At 38.8% G+C, this 20,652-nt stretch overlaps 1 protein-coding gene and 1 non-coding gene across 5 annotated transcripts in view; both read left to right on the forward strand.

The window, feature by feature from the left end:
- Positions 1–20,652, forward strand: part of FAT3 (FAT atypical cadherin 3) — a 613,920-nt gene that overhangs the window by 498,579 nt on the left and 94,689 nt on the right. For all 4 annotated transcript variants that reach the window (XM_031460537.2, XM_064492802.1, XM_031460538.2 and 1 more), the window contains 2 exons: positions 14,935–15,210; positions 17,635–17,845. In XM_031460537.2, coding sequence (XP_031316397.2) covers positions 14,935–15,210; positions 17,635–17,845 — 487 coding nt within the window. The remainder of the gene's footprint in view (positions 1–14,934; positions 15,211–17,634; positions 17,846–20,652) is intronic.
- Positions 14,168–14,242, forward strand: TRNAA-UGC (transfer RNA alanine (anticodon UGC)). The gene has a single exon. It is a non-coding gene; the product is annotated as a tRNA-Ala (tRNA).

Here is a 20,652-nt window from a genome sequence, read left to right on the forward strand (position 1 = left end):
TGCTGAGGCCAGATGTGGCCTCAGAATCCTTCTCAACACAGTGCTTCAGTTAGCAAAGATGAAATATTCGCCGGCCCTTGAAGTAAGCAAGTGGTGACGTATGTAAAATATGATGCAAGCTTTTGTAACTACGTGGTTTGAAAAAGGGGAGAGGAGGAGGGTTTTCTGTGCTTGTCTACCCAGCTGCCTCGCGTTCGAAGCTCTTTGAGAGACATGATGAGACCTCCCTTTGAGTCTGTTTGTGATCATGAAGGGGTGGAATTTGAAGGAAAGAGTAGGGTTTGTTTCACTACAACCCTTTTACTTTTCATTCGAATAAACTGAAACCCAGAAAGGGGGAGCACATGCACTTGACAAGGCTGCCAGTGGGTTTCAACTCCTCACCCTTCAACCCACGCCCTTCCGGAGGACGACCACACCACCCTGTTTACCTGAGTGTATTTATCAGTGCCCTGGTGTATTTATCAGTAGTGTGCCATCCACTCTCGACGTTACCCCAGCTGGGACAATAAACATTACCCCAGACTACTTCAGGGTATTTTCAAGACTGAACTAGAGGGGTGGGGGGATAACTCAAGTGGAATAGTGCATGCTTGCATGAGGTCCTGGGTTCAAACCCCAGTGCCTCCATTAAAAGTAAGTAAGTAAATAAATAAGCAAAAAAACCTAATTACTCTCCCTAAAAAATTTAATTTAATTTAAAAATTGAAATAAAAGAGACTAACCTAGAGACACCTTGAAAGGACCCCAGGGTTGAAATCCTACGGGAATCACACAATCTAAAGGCAAACCCCGAAGACCAATACAAAACAACCCACTTGTAGTATTGCTAAATCTTTAGTGCTAATTCATTTTCAATGAGAACTTAAATTAGACTTTTTAAATTAGCCATGTGTTCGCATATCCAACTTCAGCTTTTTAGCACCGCTGAAAAACATAAGATGTATTTGAATACAATACAAATATAGCGTGGAACCCTGTTCATCTCATACTGTTCTTCAAGGTCTTATAACAGGTGAGTTAAATGGTGATTCATTGTGCCCAGAATGTTATAGATACATGTTAAATATTTTTAGAGTGAATGAATGAATCATAGATTCTACATTTTCAACAGGGTCTACAAGGCAGGGATGCTGAGTCTCCAAAACATACAACTGATTTATGTTAACTGAAAAAAAAATTACCTATGAAACCTTTATCTTAGAATTTCATTAGGACCAGATGGGAAATCATTTAACAGCATCTGTTCCACAAATATTTCTTGAGTTCATACCATGTGCAAGGAGCTGCACTAGTTGCCTGAGGTCACAGTGATTCCATTTTAAACTCAGATGACTGATATGCACCCACTTTTTTTCCTATTTTTTTTATTGAAGTATAGTTGATTTACAATCTTGTATTAGTTTCTGGTGTACAGCACAGTGATTCAGTCATATATATATATATATATATATGTATTCCTTTTCATATTCTTTTTTATTATAGGCTATTGCAAGGTATTGAATATAGTTCCCTGAGCTATACAGTAGGACCTTGCTGTGTATCTGTTTTATATTTAGCAGTTAGTATCTAAAATCCCAAACACTCAATTTATCCCTCCACAGCCCCCCCCGTAACCGAAAGTTTGTTTTCTGTGTCTGTGAATCTCTTTTTGTTTTGTAAATAAGTTCATTTGTCTCATTTTTTTTCTTTTGATTCCACATATAAGTGATATCATATGGTATTTGTCTTTCTCTTTCTGGATTACTTCACTTAGTATGACAATCTCCAGGTTGCTACAAATGGCATTATTTCCTTTTTACAGCTGAGTAGTATTCTATTGTGTGTGTGTGTGTGTGTGTGTGTGTGTGTCACAACTTCTTTATCCATTTCTGGATAAATGTCCATTCTGTCAATGGACATTTAGGTTGCTTCCATGTCTTGTCTATTGTAAATATTGCTGCTATGAACGTTGAGGTGTATGTATCATTTCAAATTAGAGTTTTATTAGAATTAGAATTATTAGAGCAAGGAGCTGCACTAGTTGCCTGAGGTCACAGTGATTCCGTTTTAAACCCAGAAGACTGATATGCACCCACTTTTTAAAAATTAATATAAAGCATATATTACAAGACTTTGAATATACACATGGTTCACATTTGCTTTTGTTGCTCTTACTTCAGACTCATGTATAATCAGCCTTATCTCCAGAGCAGTCCAGGAATTAGAGAACTGGGGCTCCCCTTGGGTAAGGCCAAGCTCAGTAGGTTAATAAAGAGCATCAAGAGATTTTCTTGTCAAAAGCTTCCAAGTCACTCCATGTCTCCAGGGCCATGACCTTCTCAAGAAGTGAGAACTAACAATTTCCAAAGCATAAACTTGTGTGTGGTCCTTACTACAATCAGAAAACCAATATTCTGTCTGTTCAGCTGTATTTGGGCCTGAAGACCCCGCCAACTGCTGCCCACCGGGCCTCTGCTCACATGTTCCATAGCTCCTCTGGCGGCATTGAAAGGAGCAGTTTCTGAATTAGTCAAAGCCCTCAATGTCAAGGACGTTTTTTTACAAAAGGATATTTGGGGAAAGGAAAGGCATTCTAGATTTCTTTTAAACCACTAACACAAGCTCCAGCCTATGACCCAAGGCAACTTAAATATTTACCATCAGACAGAGATTCTTCACCATGTAACTAAAATGTCCTGTAGCCCCAAAACACCTGTTCAGTTTCCTTTGGGGAACTTTTCTCTACTTTGTTCACTTGGAACCATGAAACATGGTATGACACGGGCTTCAAATCAACCATAAACAACCTGTTGAATTTCACTTCACAAATGTCAAATAAATCAGAGCCTCGGGGACCTCTGTGTCTACATGAGAACCCTTTTTTCATCTTCAGTTCTGTCCTGTTCTCCCAACGCATAGGGTCCTTGTGCCTCAGAGCTACAATATCTGGTGACGAATTTTTCTTCCCTGAGACTGTCTGGTACGAGTACAGAATGTAAAATGGTTCTTTGGATTTCAAGTCTTAAAGACTCAGGTACCAAGTGCAAGAACAAAGCATCCCAACATTTACAAAAGCCTCCTGGCAAGTTGGATAAGGGCCTCTGTATAAAGAAGTTGTTGACTTTATGAAGGATATTATTATACTTCGTATAACAAAGCCTCGTATTTGACAAAATGGGCTTTGTAGCAATAAATCTGTGTCCCAATCCCAACTCTTGCCCTTACTAGGTGAGTCACCTCCAGCTGGTGCAAGTCACTTAATTTCTCTGCACCCTAGTCCCTTCGTCTGTAAAATGGGGGTACCAACACCTGCATCATCAGAGTTGCTGTGAGGATTACATGAGTTTATATACACAGAGTATTAGCATGAGGTCGACGCGTAATAAGTACTCAGTAAATACTAGCTACTGCTATTATTATTGCTGTTATCTCTTAGTGTCTCTGAGCATTTGTATCGTGGGGATTCATTGAGGCACCATCAATGCTGATCAAATTATGCAGACGTTGTCAAGGGCTGTGTAGGCTCCCCAGACCCTGGGGATGTTAATGGGCTGTTCCTGGTTCCTGAGGACCCCTCCCAGGATGGCCACCTTTGATGGCTTTTTGACAGCCTTCTCTTTGCCTAAAACAAGCCAACATTTCTGAGTGCTTTCTGTGTTCCAAGAATTATCCCACATTTTTAAAAGCTGACTCCCAGCTTCTACACATACACTATCATGGAATGGTAGCAAATAACTCACAGTACACTTAAACAAATCTACAGAATGGCTCTTCCGAAAGACCAGTGGGTGAGAATACATAGTAATCTATAACACCCGTTATTTGCATAATAAGTCTTACCAAGTCTCATCTTCAGCTTCATGTCCCTGTCACCCTGGGAATAGTTAAATCAAGTTTTATCATTATACTCATTTTTCCAGTGAGAAGTTGAGGCACAGACGTGTTAGGTGGGTGCCCTAGGTGCACACAAGTCAAGAGATACAAACCCACTTCTTCCTTCTCAAAATCAGATACCATCTCAGGAACGTTCCCCTCCATATCTATATATACAACTGAATTCATTAGGAGAAGCATTTGGTCTCATGGAAGGAGCACCAACCCTGAATCAGGTGACCCGAGTTCAAGTCCGCACTGAACCAGTCGCTGTCTGTGTTACCGCAGAAGGTAGCTCTGTCTCTGTGAGACTCAGTTTCTTCTGCATAATAGGAATAAGATCTCACATACCTCAGGGGTTGTTGTAAGAATAAAAGAAGGTATTATGAGCTATCTTGAGATCTGCAACGTGTTAGACACACTCAGGTTTTATTATTGAAGTCTTTTCTCAACTGAAAATTGGAATAATAGACCTACCTACTAACTATAAAATACTATGTATGTGGCTTTTATTGTTATTTATGAAAGCAGCAGAGATGTTCACGCCCAAAGAATAATCTAAAAATCACACTGATTTGATTCAGGGACTTGTGATACGTGCTTTTGCGGTTTTAATAGAATTTTCTTATTCGGGTCCTGCTTTGATTTATAAAGATATGAAAATCAACTTGTATTTGTATGCTCCACAGCCAAACCTGAGATTAAAAATCTCTTTCAGGTAATCTCCACATTTCTTACACCCACAAAGGCAGTTAATTCAGATTGATCGCAAAGTCTTCCTGCCCACGGGTCTGCATTCTCTGGGGCCAGGAGGTCTGCAATGTGCATTCCGGGTGAGCCTGGCCCTCAATAGCCATTCCCTCCCTTTTTTATCTCTAAGTGATGCGTTGGGAGTTCCTAACTGGCCTCTTTCCTTAAAAAGCAGACTTTACCTTAAAGATTTGGACTTCGTCTTACCCTTTCCCTCCACCTTGCACCTGCTTAAAGAAGGATGGAGGGGAGAAACACGTCACTTTTGCTAATGCTGCTCCATGACCCCTAGGTCAAGGGACTCCCAAGGGACACTCTCACCTAGGGTTTTCTTTCATCGCCTTTAGCATCATCTCCCTGTTAGCAGGTGAAAAAGGCAGTGGCCCGAAGCTTCCTCGTGTATTTCAGTTAGGACAATGCTGAAACAAGAGCAATTATATAGATGAATTAAGGCAGCAGGCCAACTCTGCCGTGAGACTTTCTGTTAAAAAAAATGATAAGCTCTCACTGCATATAACACATCTGTGCCTGACAACTTATGAGTAAATCAATTTTTTTTAAATGGATTCCAGTTTTAAAGGCAGCAGGGAACTTTCCATTCAGAACAATATAATCCCATGACTAATGTTCCTGAAGTGCGAATGGTCATGTCTGTTAGCTGTTTTGCCAATTAGGATTTCTGCAGAGCACAGTACCTAATATTGGCACACATCTTTGGTGACATTTATGTTCTGTACATTTGTAGCTAACGTGTATATAATTCGAGTGCATGTGGAAATGGTGTAATGGAATGAATATAGGATTTGGCTCCGTGAGACCCAGGTCTGAACGTGACCTCGCCTTTGTGACTTTGGGCACATCCCTTAACTTCTCTGATTCTCATTTTCCTCGTTGGTAAACTAGAGATACTAAAGTGTAAGAAATGAATGTGAGACAGGTTTATAAGCTATAAAACAAGCACAGGCCGACATGGTTTTTCTCCTCATGTGTTCAAAAACAAAACACTTGTAAGCTTGAAGAGAATACACAGAGCGTCAACCTTAAAATCACAACTATAGAATGTTTTAAATATGGTTTTGAAGGGCCCACAGAGGCAGCGCAGAATTTCAGTAATTCAGGATTTAATTGGCTCTAATCAAAGACAGAGGCCTTACCCTCTCACTTACCCCATGGACACTTCATGCCTCGAGCCTTTGTAAAGCCAAGCTTGGCGTCTACCCAGACTTGGCTGAGACGAGCCTGCAAAACCCGAAGTGTTTGCGGTGCGCAGCATTGAAACCCGCCCTGAAGAGGCTTCCCACACTCAGGTTTCCTCCTGCTTTGAGTCCATTGTACCTCTTCAGGCCTTTCAATGACTGTTTTGAACACAACATCTTTGAGAGATACTTTGCTTTGTTTGCTAGTTCAGGAGCTCACAAATGGCCCCAACTGTGGGAAATAAAAAGCAAATGAGGAAAAGGAAGTCTTTTCCAGAGAAACACTTGTTCTGACTGTAGATCAGGCTCAGGACAAAGCAAGCAGAAAGAGGCAAGCTTTTCAAGAGCACATCAACTTTGAAACTTCAGGAAGGTCAGGGCAGGCTTGCTGGCTGGAAAGGCTTTTATCCCATTAATATAACTGCCTCTGTGAACACAAATATTTTAGCATCTTGACTAAGTTAACTTGAACTTTTTAAAGGAAAAGAATTGACAAAGACTCTAGTATGGCTTTCCAAATACAGCAGAGATAAAACAATACCAAAACTCTACAGGCACACTCCTCTAACCTTTTTCTACCGTAAACTACAAGCAAAGCTTTTTCCCAGGTCAGGCTCACTTGGCTGGCAAGGCTTCCTGGCACAGAGGTCATAGCTCTGCCCTTTTTCTCTCACTCAAAAAAAGCACATCTCTACCAAAGTGATGGATAACGTACAGTCATTTGTAAGAACAACCATGGTCTGACTAAATCTATTTCTAAAGGTAAATAATTTTTTTAGAATGCAGCCAAATGCCAGCATTTATTTAGTTAAGAATTACTAAAGGCTTTCTTATTAGTCAGGAATAAGACAAGAATATCTCTGTTTCCACTACCATTTAACATTGTGCTGTAACTATTAGCCAATGCAGTTAGCTAAGATAAAGCAATTTGTGTTGTAAGAATTGTAAAGAAAATGGCACACTGATCTCTATTTGCATGTAGTGTAATTATATACCTGAAAAGCTCAGAGGAATGAATGGAAAAACTGCTTCAAATGATAGGGAAAATTAGTAAAATGACAGGTAAAGTAAACTTAACATTCAAAACCAATAGCCTACATTTATAGCCCATCCCCCACCAAGAAGGAAACAAACAAAAAAACCCCAAAAACGGTGGAAATATATAATGAAAATGAAGCCCCATTGAGGATAGCACATATATATACTTTAAAAAGTGTTCAAAACCTACTTGAAGGAAACTAAAATTCCCTTGAAAAACAAAACAGATTTGAACAAATGGAAAAAGACAAACTATGTTCTTGAATGGGAAGACTCCATGGTAAAGAAATGAGTTCTCCCTTAACTAACCTCTACTTTTAGCATAATCCCAATTTAAAATGCTATCAAATTTTTGTCAAGTGCTATACAAGTTGACTGTAAATTCATTTAGAAGAACAACCAGCAAGAATAGCCAGAAGAATCCTGAAAAAGAACAAAAAGAAGGCCTAACTTTTCCAAACAATTAAAATGTACTAGAAAGGAAATACTGAATAACTGTGTCGTCCATCAGGAACTAACACAGTGTTCTAGGTCAGTTGTATTTCAAAAACAAACAACGAACTCATAGGAAAAGAGATCAGATGTGTGGCTACCAGAGGCGGGTGGTATGGGGAGGGGGAATTGGATAAAGGTAGTAAAAAGGTACAAACTTCCAGTTATAAGATACAGAGGTACTAGGGATGTGATGTGCAACATGACAGGTGAACACTGCTGGACGTTACACATGAAATTTGTTAGTAAATCCCAAGAGGACTCTTCACAAAGAAATTGTTTTCTATTCCTTTAATTTTATATCTATATAAGATGATGGATGTTCACTAAACTATTGTGATAATCACTTCATGATGTATGTTAAGTCAAACCATTATGCTGTATGCTTATACTTATACACGGTTTTATGTCAATTGTATCTCAGTAAAACTGGAAGAAAAAGCACTATAAAGCCCCTATAATGGAAATGTGTTGATGTTGATGTATGAAAAGACAGGTAAACCAATGGAACAAAATAGAAAAGCCAGACATATACCATTTGCATATGTAAAGTTTGTTAACAGTAAAAGTGGCTTCTCAAACCAGTGGGGAAGTGGTGATCTTCTACAAAGTGGCATTGAAATAAATGGAGAGCCATGTGGAAAAAAAAAATAAAACTGGACTCACTCCTCACATGATATACTAAGAAAAACTCCAAATGGATTAGAGATGTAAATGTAAGAAGAAAAACATTTAAATTCTATTTTTAAAAAAACAAGTGTGATCATCTATAACCTGGAATTATGGAAAATATTCCAAACGAAGACTTACCATCCAGAAACAGTAAAGGAAAAGATTGATGTCTTCAACTACATGAAAATTAAAATAAAAGGAAAAAAAAAACACCATGAGCAAAATAAATCACAAAATTGAAAACATTTGCAATTTATATCACCATGTTTTCAAAATAAAGGGAAAAAAAGGCCATTTAACCTATAGAAGAATAAGCCAATATAGTTTTAACGGAAAAAAGAAATGCAGATGGCTCTAAACATGTGAAAGACGCTCAACTTCACTTGTAATAAGAGAAAGGAAAATTAAAAATACACTGAGATACCATTTTTCATCTATCAGATTGGCCAAAAATCCAAAAGTTTTACTGCAGACTATGTTGCCAAGGCTGTGGGAAGACAGTCATTTTCATATATTACTATAGAAATGCAAAGTGATAAAACTAATGGCTGGAGAACATGGAAGTAGCTAACGAAACTGTATAAGCACTTCTCCTTTGATCCAGCGATCCCAATTTTAGGGACCCAAATACACATTAGCAAAAATATGAAAAGACATGGGCACAAGGCTCTCCATTGCACATTCATATTGAGACCGAAATTGGAAGCACCTTAAATGATCGTCAACAAAGGATTGATTGAGTTACCTGTGATACATCTATCCTACCTGCGGAAGAGTATCTCTGGACTGCTATGACGTGGTCTTCATGATATAGGGCTGTCCGGTGCATTGTAGGACGTTTAGCGGCTGCCCTGACCTCTACTCACTGTGATCTCGGAAACTCCCCTCACCTCCAAGTTGTGACAATCAGAAATATCTCCAGACATTGTGAAATGTCCCTAGGAGACAAAGTCATTCTCAACTGAGAACTATTGATACAATGTTAAGTGAAATCGCCAGTTGAGGGGAAGCGTATACACTATGTTTATATTAATAGAATAGATGGATAAAACATAACATTACTGGGGGGAGGGTATAGCTCAGTGATAGGGCGCATGCTTGGCATGCACGGGGTCATGGGTTCAATCCCTAGTACCGCCATTAAATAAATAAATACATAAATAAATAAACCTAATTACCTCCCCCTCCAAAACAAACAAACAAAAGCAAGTCTAAAATTTGAAAGTAAATGAAAATAAATGAATATATATATATATATATATATATATATATATATATATATATATATATATCTCCCATTGGGAGCATATCTATGCAGGGAATAACTATTCTAAGTAACTTTACACATACTAATTTGACTGTGTATCCCTAGTGGGATAAATCCTAAGGACAAAAATAATATTATTCTGAATGACCATAATTGTAATGTAATTATAATAACAATGTTGGTGTTATTTAGAGACATTTGTGCATGTATTTTAGATAAAGCAGTGAATAATTACGATGATGTCACTGAGCATGAGAAATTTCATCATGGGAGAAAGAAGATACACATGTAAAAAGAACGTGATTAAATAAAAACCTTGCTGGGCACCTTAATATTGTTTTTTGTTTCATTTTGTTTTGTTTTTTATTGCAGTAAAATTGGCCCACAATATTGTACTAGCTTCAGGTGCACGACATAGTGGCTTGACATTTTTATACATTACAAAATGGTCAACACAGCAAGTCTACTTAGCATTTGATACCATACGAAGTTACTATAATATTACCAGCTATATTTCCTTGGCTGTACGTTACATCCCTGTGACCTATTTATTTTATAACTGAAAGTTTGTACCTCTTAATCCCCTTAACCTATTTCATCTATCTCCCCACTTCTCTCCCCCTGGCAACCATCAGTTTGTTCTCTATATCTATGAGTCTGTTTCTGTTTTATGTTTGTTTTGTTTTTTCAGATTCTACATATTAGTGAAATCATACTGTATTCATCTTTCTCTGACTTATTTCACTTAGCATAATTCCCTCTATGTCCATCCATATTGTCACAAAAGGCAAGATTTCATTCTTTTTTGTGGCTGAGTAATATTCTTGTGTGTGTGCCCCATTGGGAGCATATCTACACAGGGAATAGCTATTCTAAGTAACTTTACATATATATATATGTCTCACACCTTCTGTATCCATTCATCTGTTGATGGACACTTAGGTTGCTTCCATAACTTGGCTATAGTAAATAATGCTGCAGTGAACATAGGTATGCATATGTCATCTGGAATTCGTGTTTTTGTTTTCTTCGGAAAAATACCCAGAAGTGGAATTGCTGGATCATGTTGTAGTTCTATTTTTAATTGTTTTAGGAACCTCCATACTGTCTTCCATAGCGGCTGCATCAATTTGCATTCCCATTAACAGTGCATAAGGGTTTCCTTTTCTCCATATCCTCACCAACATTTGTTATTTGTGATCTTTTTGATAATAACCATTCTGACAGATGCGAGGTGGTATCTCACTGTGGTTTTGATTTGCATTTCCCTAATTATTAGTGATGTTGAGTATCTTTTCATGTGTCTGTTGGCCATCTGTATGTCTTCTTTGGAAAAACATCTATTCAGTTTTTTTGCCCATTTTTAAATCAGGGTTTTTTTTTTTTTGATGTTGAGTTGTGTGAGTTCTTTATATATTTTGCTTATTAACCCCTTATCAAATATATCTTAGAAATTTCTTCTCCCATTCAGCGGGCTGCTTTTTTGTTTTGTTGATGATTTCCTTCACTGTGCAAATGTTTTTCAGTTTGATGTAGTCCCATTTGTTTTTGTTTTTGGCCTTTTTCGCTTTTGTTTCCCTAGCCTAAGGAGACATATTCAAAAAATATATTGCTAAGACCGATGTCAAAGAGTGTTCTGCCTGTGTTTTCTTTTAAGAGGTTTATAGTTTCAGGTCTTACATTTAAGGCTTTAACTCATTTTGAGTTTATTTTTGTATATAGTGTAAGAAAGTAGTTCAGTTTGATTCTTTTGCATATAGCTTCCCAGTTTCCCCAACACCATTTATTGAAGATGCTGACTTTTCCCCACTGTATATTCTTGCCTCCTTTGTCATAGATTAATGAGCCATATAAGTGTAGGTTTATTCCTGGGCTCTCTGTCCTGTTCCATTGATCTATGTCTCTGTTTTTGTGCCAGTATCACACTTCATTGATTACCGTAGCTTTGTAGGATAGTTTGAAATCAGGGAGGATGATGCCTTCAGCTTTGTTCGTCTTTCTCAAGATTGTTTTGACTAGCCAGGATCTTTTGTTGTTTCCACACAAATTTTAGAATTATTTGTTCTAGTTTTGTGAAAAATGCCAATAGTATTTTGATAGGGATTGCATTGAATTTGTAGATTGCCTCGGTTAGTATCATTTTAACAATATTAATTCTTCCAATCCAGAAACACGGTGTATGTTTCCATCTGTTTGTGTCGTCTTCAATTTCCTTCATCAGTGTCTTATAGTTTTGTGAGTACAGGTCTTCTGTTTCCTTGGTTAGATGTATTCCTAGGTATTTTATTCTTTTTGATACAAGTGTAAATGGGGTTGTTTTCTTAATTTCTCTTTCTGATAGTTCATTGTTAGTGTATATAAATGCAGCAGATTTCTGTATATTCATTTTGCATCCTGCAACTTTACTGAATTTTTTATCGGTTTCAGTAGTTTTCTGGTCGTGGTGTACTTTCTATATACAGTTTTGTGTCATCTTCAAACAGTGACAATTCTACTTCTTCTTTTCCAATTGAAAATTTTTATTCGTTCTCTGATTTCTGTGGCTAGATTTCTGACATTGTGTTGTGTCAGGATGGCAAGAGTGGGCATCTTTGTCTTGTTCCTCATCTTAAAGGAAATGCTTTCAGTTTTCCACCATTGAGTAAGATGTTGGCTCTGGATTTGTCAAATATGGCCTTTATTATGTTGAGGTGTGTTCCCTCTACACACACTATGCTGAGAATTTTTATCATTAATGGGTGTTGAATTTGTAAGAAGCTTTTTCTGCATCTACTGAGATGATCAAATGGTTTTTATTCTTCAGCTTGTTAAAATGGTGGATCATGTTGAATAATTTGCAGATACTGTACCATCCATCCTTCCATCCCTGGGATAAATCCCACTTGATCATGGTACATAATCCTTTTAATGAATTGTTGGATTCAGTTTGCTAATATTTTGTTGAAGATTTTTACATCTGTGTTCATCAGCAATATTGGCCTGTAATTTTCTTTTTGGGGAGGTGTCTTTGTCTGGTTTTGGTATCAAGGTTCTGCTGGCCTTGTAGAATGAGTTCAGTAGCATTCTTTCCTCTTCAATTTTTTGGAATATTTTGAGAAGCACAGATGTTGACTCTTTTTAAAATGTTTTGTGGAACTCACCTGCGAAGCTGTCTGTTCTGGACTTTTGTTTGTTGGGAGTTTTTTGATTACTGATTTGATTTCATTACTGGTAATCAGTTTGTTCATATTTTCTATTTTCCTGATACAGTCTTGAGAGATTATAAGTTTCTAGGGATTTATCTATTTCTTCTAGGTTGTCCATTTAATTCACATATAATTGTTCATGGTAATCTTTCATGACCCTTTGTATTTCTGTGGTGGTCAGTTGTAACATCTCCTCTTTCCTTTTAATTTTATTTATGTGGGCCTTTTTTTTACTTGATGAGTCTGACTAAAGGTTTTCTTAATTTCCTGATATAGGCTTATATTGCTATATACTTCCCTCTTCCAGTTGCTTTGGCTGTGTCCCATAGATTTTAGATCATTGTATTTCCATTTTTATTTGTCTCCACATAGTTTGTTATCCATAAGCTTCTGGTCAACAGCAGACGATTTCCACTTCTCTGTCTTCCAGTTCACTATTGATTCCTTCAGTAGCAAAGCTAACAACAGTAAGCATTCCTAGCACCAGATTGTGATCTCTAAATGCCACTTGTAACTAAAAACAAGCAAACACTTTTTTGAAGAAATGGACAATTTGAGACTGGGCAGAAAAATGTCCAAGATGACCCTGGAAAAATTACCAGTAGCAATTATTGAGAAGTAAGGAAGCTATCAGAGACTACTTGGGTTGTGTCAAAGCATTGTAAGAGCCAACTTGAAGAGGCTCTCCATGGCCATGGAAGGACCATTTGTGCATCTGTAAATAAAGTAACTGCAGTGGACAGAAACTCATCAGATGTGATTAAATCCATGAGCTCATCATGATGCTTGAAAAAAAAATACCTCATGATCACTTTAGCAGGAGCTGGAGAACTAACTTACTGTTTTGAAATGATAAATAAAGGAAAAGAATTATCCTTCCTTTTCTATATGGACTGCACTCCACAGTAACCAAATAATTGAACAGAAGTTTCTTTTTAGAACTATTCTAGCTAATAAGTGAGGAAGACATCATAGAATGAAAATATTACCATTTTGCATTTATAATGAATTAATGTTACCCAAGTCATAATCATCAACAGCTGCTAATATCACAGAGCAAGACAAAGAACCAGATATTATGTGTCTCCAGATGGAAGCACACCATATCGCTCATAATGGATTTTTATCAAAAAAAGAAGAAATCTAAATGTGAATTTTATCAAGCCTCCTACATAAAACTATTAATGTATAAGAAATACAGGGAACAGAGGAACATGTAGAACAAAACCATGGGGTACAATGAGCAAAATTCAGACTGTGGGAAATAAGAGGAAATGGCTCCATTTTTTGAATGCTAACAATAACAACGTAAAAATTGCGGGAAAATAGATGGAGATAGAGGGAGAACCTATAAATTAAACAAAAAAGAACTAAAGGAAATACCAGGTGAGTGCAATGTTTGTACCTTATTTGCATATCCTGATTAAAAAAACTATAAGAATATATGTACATATGTACACAAACACATATAACATGTTAGAAAACAATCACAGAAGTATGAGCACCAACTGAATGTTTATGACATTACAGAATTATTGTTTTCTCTGTTTAGAGGCAGTAATGATATTGTGTGTGTGTGTTTATTTTAAGAGTCCTTATCTTTTAGAGATGTACACCGAAATTATATGATGGCTGGGATTTGCTTCAGAATAATGAGGGCGTAGGAGGGGATGATTAAGCATATAAATGAAACAAGGTTAGCCGTGGTGGGGGGAGGGTGTAGCTCATAGTGGTAGAGCTCATGCTTTGCATGCATGAGGTCCTGGGTTCAATCCCCAGTGCCTCCTCTAAAAATAAATAAATAAATAAATCTAATTTACCCCTCTCAAAAAAAAGCAAAACAAGGATTAGCCATGAATTGATCATTGTCAAAGCTGAGTGATGAATACAGCACTCAAGGGTTCATTAAGCTATTAGTTTTCTATCTGCCTGAAAATTTTGAAACCAAATGCTTTATAAAAGGAAACAACTTGGGAACGTCATATCAGTAGTACCATGTTCTTCGCTAGATAGCCCTCATGTGAAAAAGAGCCACCTCCGTATTCACTCTTCCCGTTCCTCCGCCTCTTCTTTGTTACTTACCTTGTCACTGCCTACACTTTAAAGCCCACACTAAAGAGCACATAACAAGAAGGTAAGAGACTAGGAACTTCACAAATTAAGGTCACCTTGAGATCTCTTACATTATGCCTCAAGTAGCTTCGTGGAACTCTCACCCCCAGGGGCCGTCTCATCTGCTAAATTAATACTGAGAATATTGATCAGCTCATAGTTTATGCTCCTGCTAATGTGAACTACTGGTTTATTGTCAACCTCTAATTTCAGAACGTTTTCATAAGAATCTTCCTACGTGTTAGGATGGCTGCGAGAAGCTGGGATCCAAGGACACAGAGGGGAGAGGGAGGGAGGGAGGGGGCCTCCTTTATTAGCAATGAGTAAATCGGCATCCATCATCACTCTTGTCTTGTTTTAACTATAGGTATTTATCAAAGTGCTCGATAATAATGACAATGGCCCCGAATTCTCTCAGCCCCATTATGATGTGACAATCTCCGAGGATGTGCTTCCAGACACGGAGATACTGCAGATTGAAGCCACAGATAAAGATGAGAAGCACAAGCTGAGCTATACTGTCCACAGCAGCATCGACTCCGCCAGCATGAGAAAATTTCGGATCGACCCCAGCACCGGCGTGCTCTACACGGCCGAGAGGCTGGACCACGAGGCCCAGGACAAGCACATTCTCAACATCATGGTAGGGCCAACTACTTAGCACGCTCTCCTAGCAGAATCACTGACCATCCAAGGCACACACCTTAGCCTTCAGACATTCACAGCCCTTGAGTTTTGTAAGTAGTAGTAAATTTGGTCTTTTCCCGGCAGAGTTGCATTCATTCTTGCCTTTTGAGTTCAGTGAAGCATTACTATTGTTAGTGACTCCATATTTTTGCCCAACTGAGATATTAGATGAGTGATACAGACAGCGGCTGCTTAGTAAATGCTGCTGACGGCCTGATTTGAGAGAGAAGGAACGGGCGGAGTGTCCGTAAATCTCCCAGGCTGTAGTATTGGTTCGCATCCAGAAGATTTTGTGAGAAAGTTTAAAAGAAGTTCCTTGAGAAGTTCATCATGAAGGTAATCATTTATTCAACCTGTGCAGTGCTCAGCCCTTGGAAGCGTTTAGAGAACAGATTTATTACTTATTGTTCTGGCATTGGACCCAGTGGTAAATACTGGCCCACAGAAGAGCTCAAAACTCATGAAAGCCTGCAGAGACTAAGTCTGAATTTGGGTCCATGGGGCCTCCAAATTATGTACAAGCTGCTTTCATCTTAAAGTGAAGTTTGATGAGTTTACAGAATTGGGAAATAAAGATGAATAGGAAACACCCTTGGTTCATTTATGACATAAAACCTGTCCCTTTAACTGCCCAAGAAACCTTTGGGCAATTGAACAACCACTGCCTAACAGAGCCCCCCTGAGTATCTTAAGATCAGGTAGGATGACAGAGACTTAATCTTTGTACGGATTGGCTACCAATTCCCAAGCAGCTGAAAGTAACGTTCCACTAAGTGCTACTCTTCCTTTCCAAGTCTGGGAACCTTTCTGGGCAAGAGGAAACTTGAGTGTCACGCCTTCAGCTCTGGTTTCCAGATGAGACTCCAGGGAACAGAAGAGGGACTCACAGGGTTCATCAGATCCATCCTTCTGGCCATTCATCCATTCATTCAACAGATATTTCTCAAGCACATGCTGTGTGCTAAGTTCTAGGCACTGAAGATATAAAAGAGACAAAGTCCCTACACCCTGGAGCATTCGATTGGAACGGACCTAGATTTCAGAGAGTCCAGCTTGGTCCTTAGGTGGGATGGGTTGGCGTCCAGAGAGAAATTCAGTGCACTCACTGGCTAGATTTGTAGAGATGTCTTCAGGAGCAGAAATCTCCTGCCGGTGACTGACTCCATTCTCATGATTCTTCAAGTCATTTCTGTTCATGCTTACCTTAACAGACTCAGAATTCAGTTTGTTTGCCTTTCATCATTTATCATTTATGTAATTGGCTGTGTAGAGCAAACAACTCTTTTATGCTGCCTTTCTCCAAGCTCAGCCCTTTGAGTCATTTTGCTCAGTTCCTCCTCAGGACTATTTCTGAAAACCCCTTTCCCTTTGATAGCTTTTCCTGCTATATTTTCTAATTTCTTCACATCTCTCTGAAGTTAGGGGACCTAAAACCGAACAAGCAAAAAAGCACACATTGGATTAGCACCCCAGAGGATTATGGCAAAGTCATGTGTGAGAGGTGAAGAATTGATTAGTTGCAAGGTCCTGCCATATGCAAACCAGGGAAAACTTTAAAGTGGTCAGACAAGGTTCTTTGGTGATATTACAGATTTTAGAAATTAAGATTTGGGTCGTCTTCCCAGTGGTCAGGGTTCTCTCTTAGTTCTGGGCCTTTATTTATGTTGGTTCTTCCTGCCTGGAATACATGCCGCACACAACCACCCCTCCCCCAGCATTTTACTGCTTCTTGTTTTTGTTACATTTTCTGAGCTGGGCTGTGCTCTTCTTACTGCCTCCTCCTATTCCAGCGCTTACCTCTGGGCCTTGAATCTGTCTGCTCACTTGTGTGCCTTCCCCAGTCAACTATAAGGTTCTTGGGAGCAGGGACTGTATCTGATTCACTGAGGAACCAGCAGTCTTGACAGATAAGAGATGACAGTAAATATTTGTTGAATGAATGACTGGATGATAATACCTACTTTGCATTCATTAATTCCACGTTTTGGTTTCCCCTTTAGAAAAGCCTCCATCCACTTTTCCATTAGCAACTGTGTATACAGCTAACGGCGAGTAGTGACTGGGCGAGGGGGACCAAGGAAAGTGCTGTGGTTGTTCTATCCGGGCATCCCGGCACTTGTTTGTGAAACTGGACTGAACACAAGCCAGAGGCCAGGACTAGGGCTGAGCAGTAAAGACAGTGTGGCCCCAGCTCTCAACGTGCTCAGTCACTGCCCCCACTCAGTAACACCTCCATTTCTCGAGCACCTGCTCTGGGCCTGGGACCGGGTCAAGCATTTTGTGAGCATTATTTCGTTGTGTTTTTACCATAGGCACAGCCATGTGAATTCTTTGCAACCTAAAGCTTTTAGTCCTACTGCTTCTTGTATTTTGCCTCAAGGTCAGAGATCAGGAGTTTCCTTATCGAAGAAACTTGGCCCGAGTCATTGTGAATGTGGAAGATGCTAATGATCACAGTCCTTATTTTACCAACCCACTGTATGAAGCATCTGTGTTTGAATCGGCTGCTCTGGGATCAGCTGTTCTGCAAGTGACGGCTCTGGACAAAGACAAAGGGGAAAATGCAGAACTCATATATACCATAGAAGCAGGTGAGAGCTGGTGGACAGATTGCAGTGCAATGCATGGCATTTGACCCTTAGTGGTATTTATTACCGTGTAAAATTCACATAGTTACCCCTGGAATGTCACCAAATGAATTTTTTGGCCAAGCAACTACCATACTTGTATAAAGTTCTTGGCATTTCAGTAATATGTTTTCCATCATTGACAGCGAGGAAGGAGTTTCCTTTGACAGTGTTCAATCGCAGATTCTTCTGAAATGGGAAGGAGAGAAGAATGTGTAATAAACTCAGTGAATTTCACTTACGGGTCAACACGCCATGGCCTCAGACTAAAATAACCAAAGCCTCCCATCATTTGAGGGCTGCTAGACAGTTCTGTGAATTGAGTCTTCAAGATCTTTGTTTATTTGTCAGTAGGTGGGCTCTGGGCTTCAGAAATTCCTACACCCCACAGTTAGCACAAACTCCCTTCATCAGAGATGACTGAGTACCAAAGTAGTTGTCGCTACTGACCTGCCTGCTTAACCTGACAGATAAATAAATACAAGCTCTTATTTTGTTAAATTTGAGAGTTTTTTTTTAAAAATCAATTTTATGTAAATCAACTATACCTCAATAAAAATAATTAATTTTTTATATCAATTTTCATGTCTAGAAGGGAAGACCATAGTTCTCTGACGGTTTGAAGATGGACAGTTAGAAAACGTTTATGATAGAAGAGATGAACGTCCAAGTTAGGACAGGACTGTGAACCATAAAAAATGACAAATATCTTTTATCTGCTCTATTTTCCCTTCCCTTGTTCTGTCTTTTTTGAATCTTCAAGCCACGTGTTTCCAAAATGTTCTGCAACATTATGTCTGTCGTGCATAATGCCAAATGCCGTCTCCTTTCATGCCAGCCCTGGAAAGTTTTCTTTCCCTTGACTTAAATATGGAGCATTTTTGTGAGTGGTTGAATTAAAATATGAATGCTAGAATGACAGTTTTGGACTAAAAATATTGGGGGGAAAAAAGCCAACAACTTTCTTTTAAATAGCCCCTTTATTGAATGACAATCGAAAACTCCTATTATTAGGCACCTACCTTTTACGTGAGTCTGTACTAAACTCTAGAGAAAAAAAAAAAGAAAGAAAAAAAGAAAAAAAGACATTGGTTCATAACACCCAAGTACCCCAGGAGAATTCACCCATTTCTTTCCCAGATTTCCATGGAATTTCCTTTCAACCCACAGCCTGACAATACTTTTTTTAAAATGCTATTTTGCACCTCTTGTTTATCACAGGGCATTTTAATTATTTCATTATACAGTCCTTGTTCTTTTGGTTTCAAGAGTAATATAGGGAAACTTTTTAAAAGATGTATTTAAATAATGGCACAGAAAATGTCACCTAAACCCAAGAACTCCTGTTCTTTCTGTAGCATTCCCCTAATCTTACGTATTTTTCTTTTCTCCGTATTCATACACATTGTTTCTTGTCGTCGTAATCATTTAGCTATAGGGTTTTATTTCTCCTTTTCTTAACATTTTCTAAGCATTTGTCTATGTGTCTGCTTGCTTTTTATATTTATCATTCAGGGTACTACTTCTATTCCTCTCAGAGAGCCAGACAATTTGTAAACCAATTTGGAGGTTCACAAAGAATGATTTAGGGGTAATTTACCATGCAGCTGAAAATTCTAATCTTTTAACCCCCATAGACTGTAGCCTGGTGCTGAGCATAAAGATCTCAGTCATTTCTTCAACAGTTGCCTGAAACTAGAGAGAAAAGTTATTTCCTTAAAACATCTTTTATACGGAAAACTTGAATTTCCGGAAAACCCACAGGAATGATTGGTATCTCAAAAAATAATGTTGACTGAATGTGTAAAAAGCAAATGGGAATTACAGTGTGCATGATAAACCCCAAGTGGTCACCGGAGCCCTTGCCAGACAGACAGACCCACACTAGACCCGCGCGGGTTCTAGTTAAGTCAAGTGTTTCCCCAGATCGTGGTAGGAGAAGGTCAGATCACAGCTAGTTCAGGATTTTGAAGGAAATGACAAGTGGTTGGTATAAAGTGTGCATTTTATTTAAGTTCTCTCAAATAAGCAAGATTTACTCTGTTTACTGGTGGGGCAGCCGTTTCCTATTCCCTTCCTGGCCTAAAGTAACTTTTTACTTTGCCCTGAAGGACCGAGGTGGAATTCAAGTGCAGAACTTCAGGTCTTAGATTTAGTTCAGGTTTGACGTTTGGTGCCAACAGCGGCTCATGGCGGGGCTCTGAGACAGGGCAGTACAGGAGAGACCAGGACTAAAAATTGAGTTAGGACAGGGGCATATTGGATCCCAAGATGCATACAGAGAGAGAATTAGAAATTTTGGTTGGGTCTACCTCTCTTAATCATTCAACAGATATTTATTGAGCATCTTTTTTTTTTTTTTTTTTTTTGGTGCCAGGCACAATTCCATCTACTAGATAAATAATGATAAGTAAATAAGCACAGCTTTTGCCCAGTTATAAGAAGCCTAGCTTCCAAGAAAACAAGCAGAGGTTAGCGTCCAAGGATTCAAGTGTAGCAGAGGAGAACAAGCAGGAAGTGGATTCTAAGAAAGTGGGACAGTATGTTGAAGAGGGAAAGAGGCAAACAGCCCACTTGGACCTGGCGTATGAGCCCAGCATCCTGGAGCGATGTAACAAGCCGGTCAGCAGCCTTGGGACAGCAGGGTTGGGAAGCTGCCGTCAAGGTCAGAAGCTAGTCCTCCTTCATCCCTGCCATATGAATCTTGCTGTGTATGGACTAAGCCTAGAGTAAGGGAGGTCCTACCTGGAAGCTCCACAGGGGACCACTAG

The sequence above is a fragment of the Camelus dromedarius genome, chromosome 12 (assembly GCF_036321535.1).
Source record: "Camelus dromedarius isolate mCamDro1 chromosome 12, mCamDro1.pat, whole genome shotgun sequence".
Taxonomy (NCBI): domain Eukaryota; kingdom Metazoa; phylum Chordata; class Mammalia; order Artiodactyla; family Camelidae; genus Camelus; species Camelus dromedarius.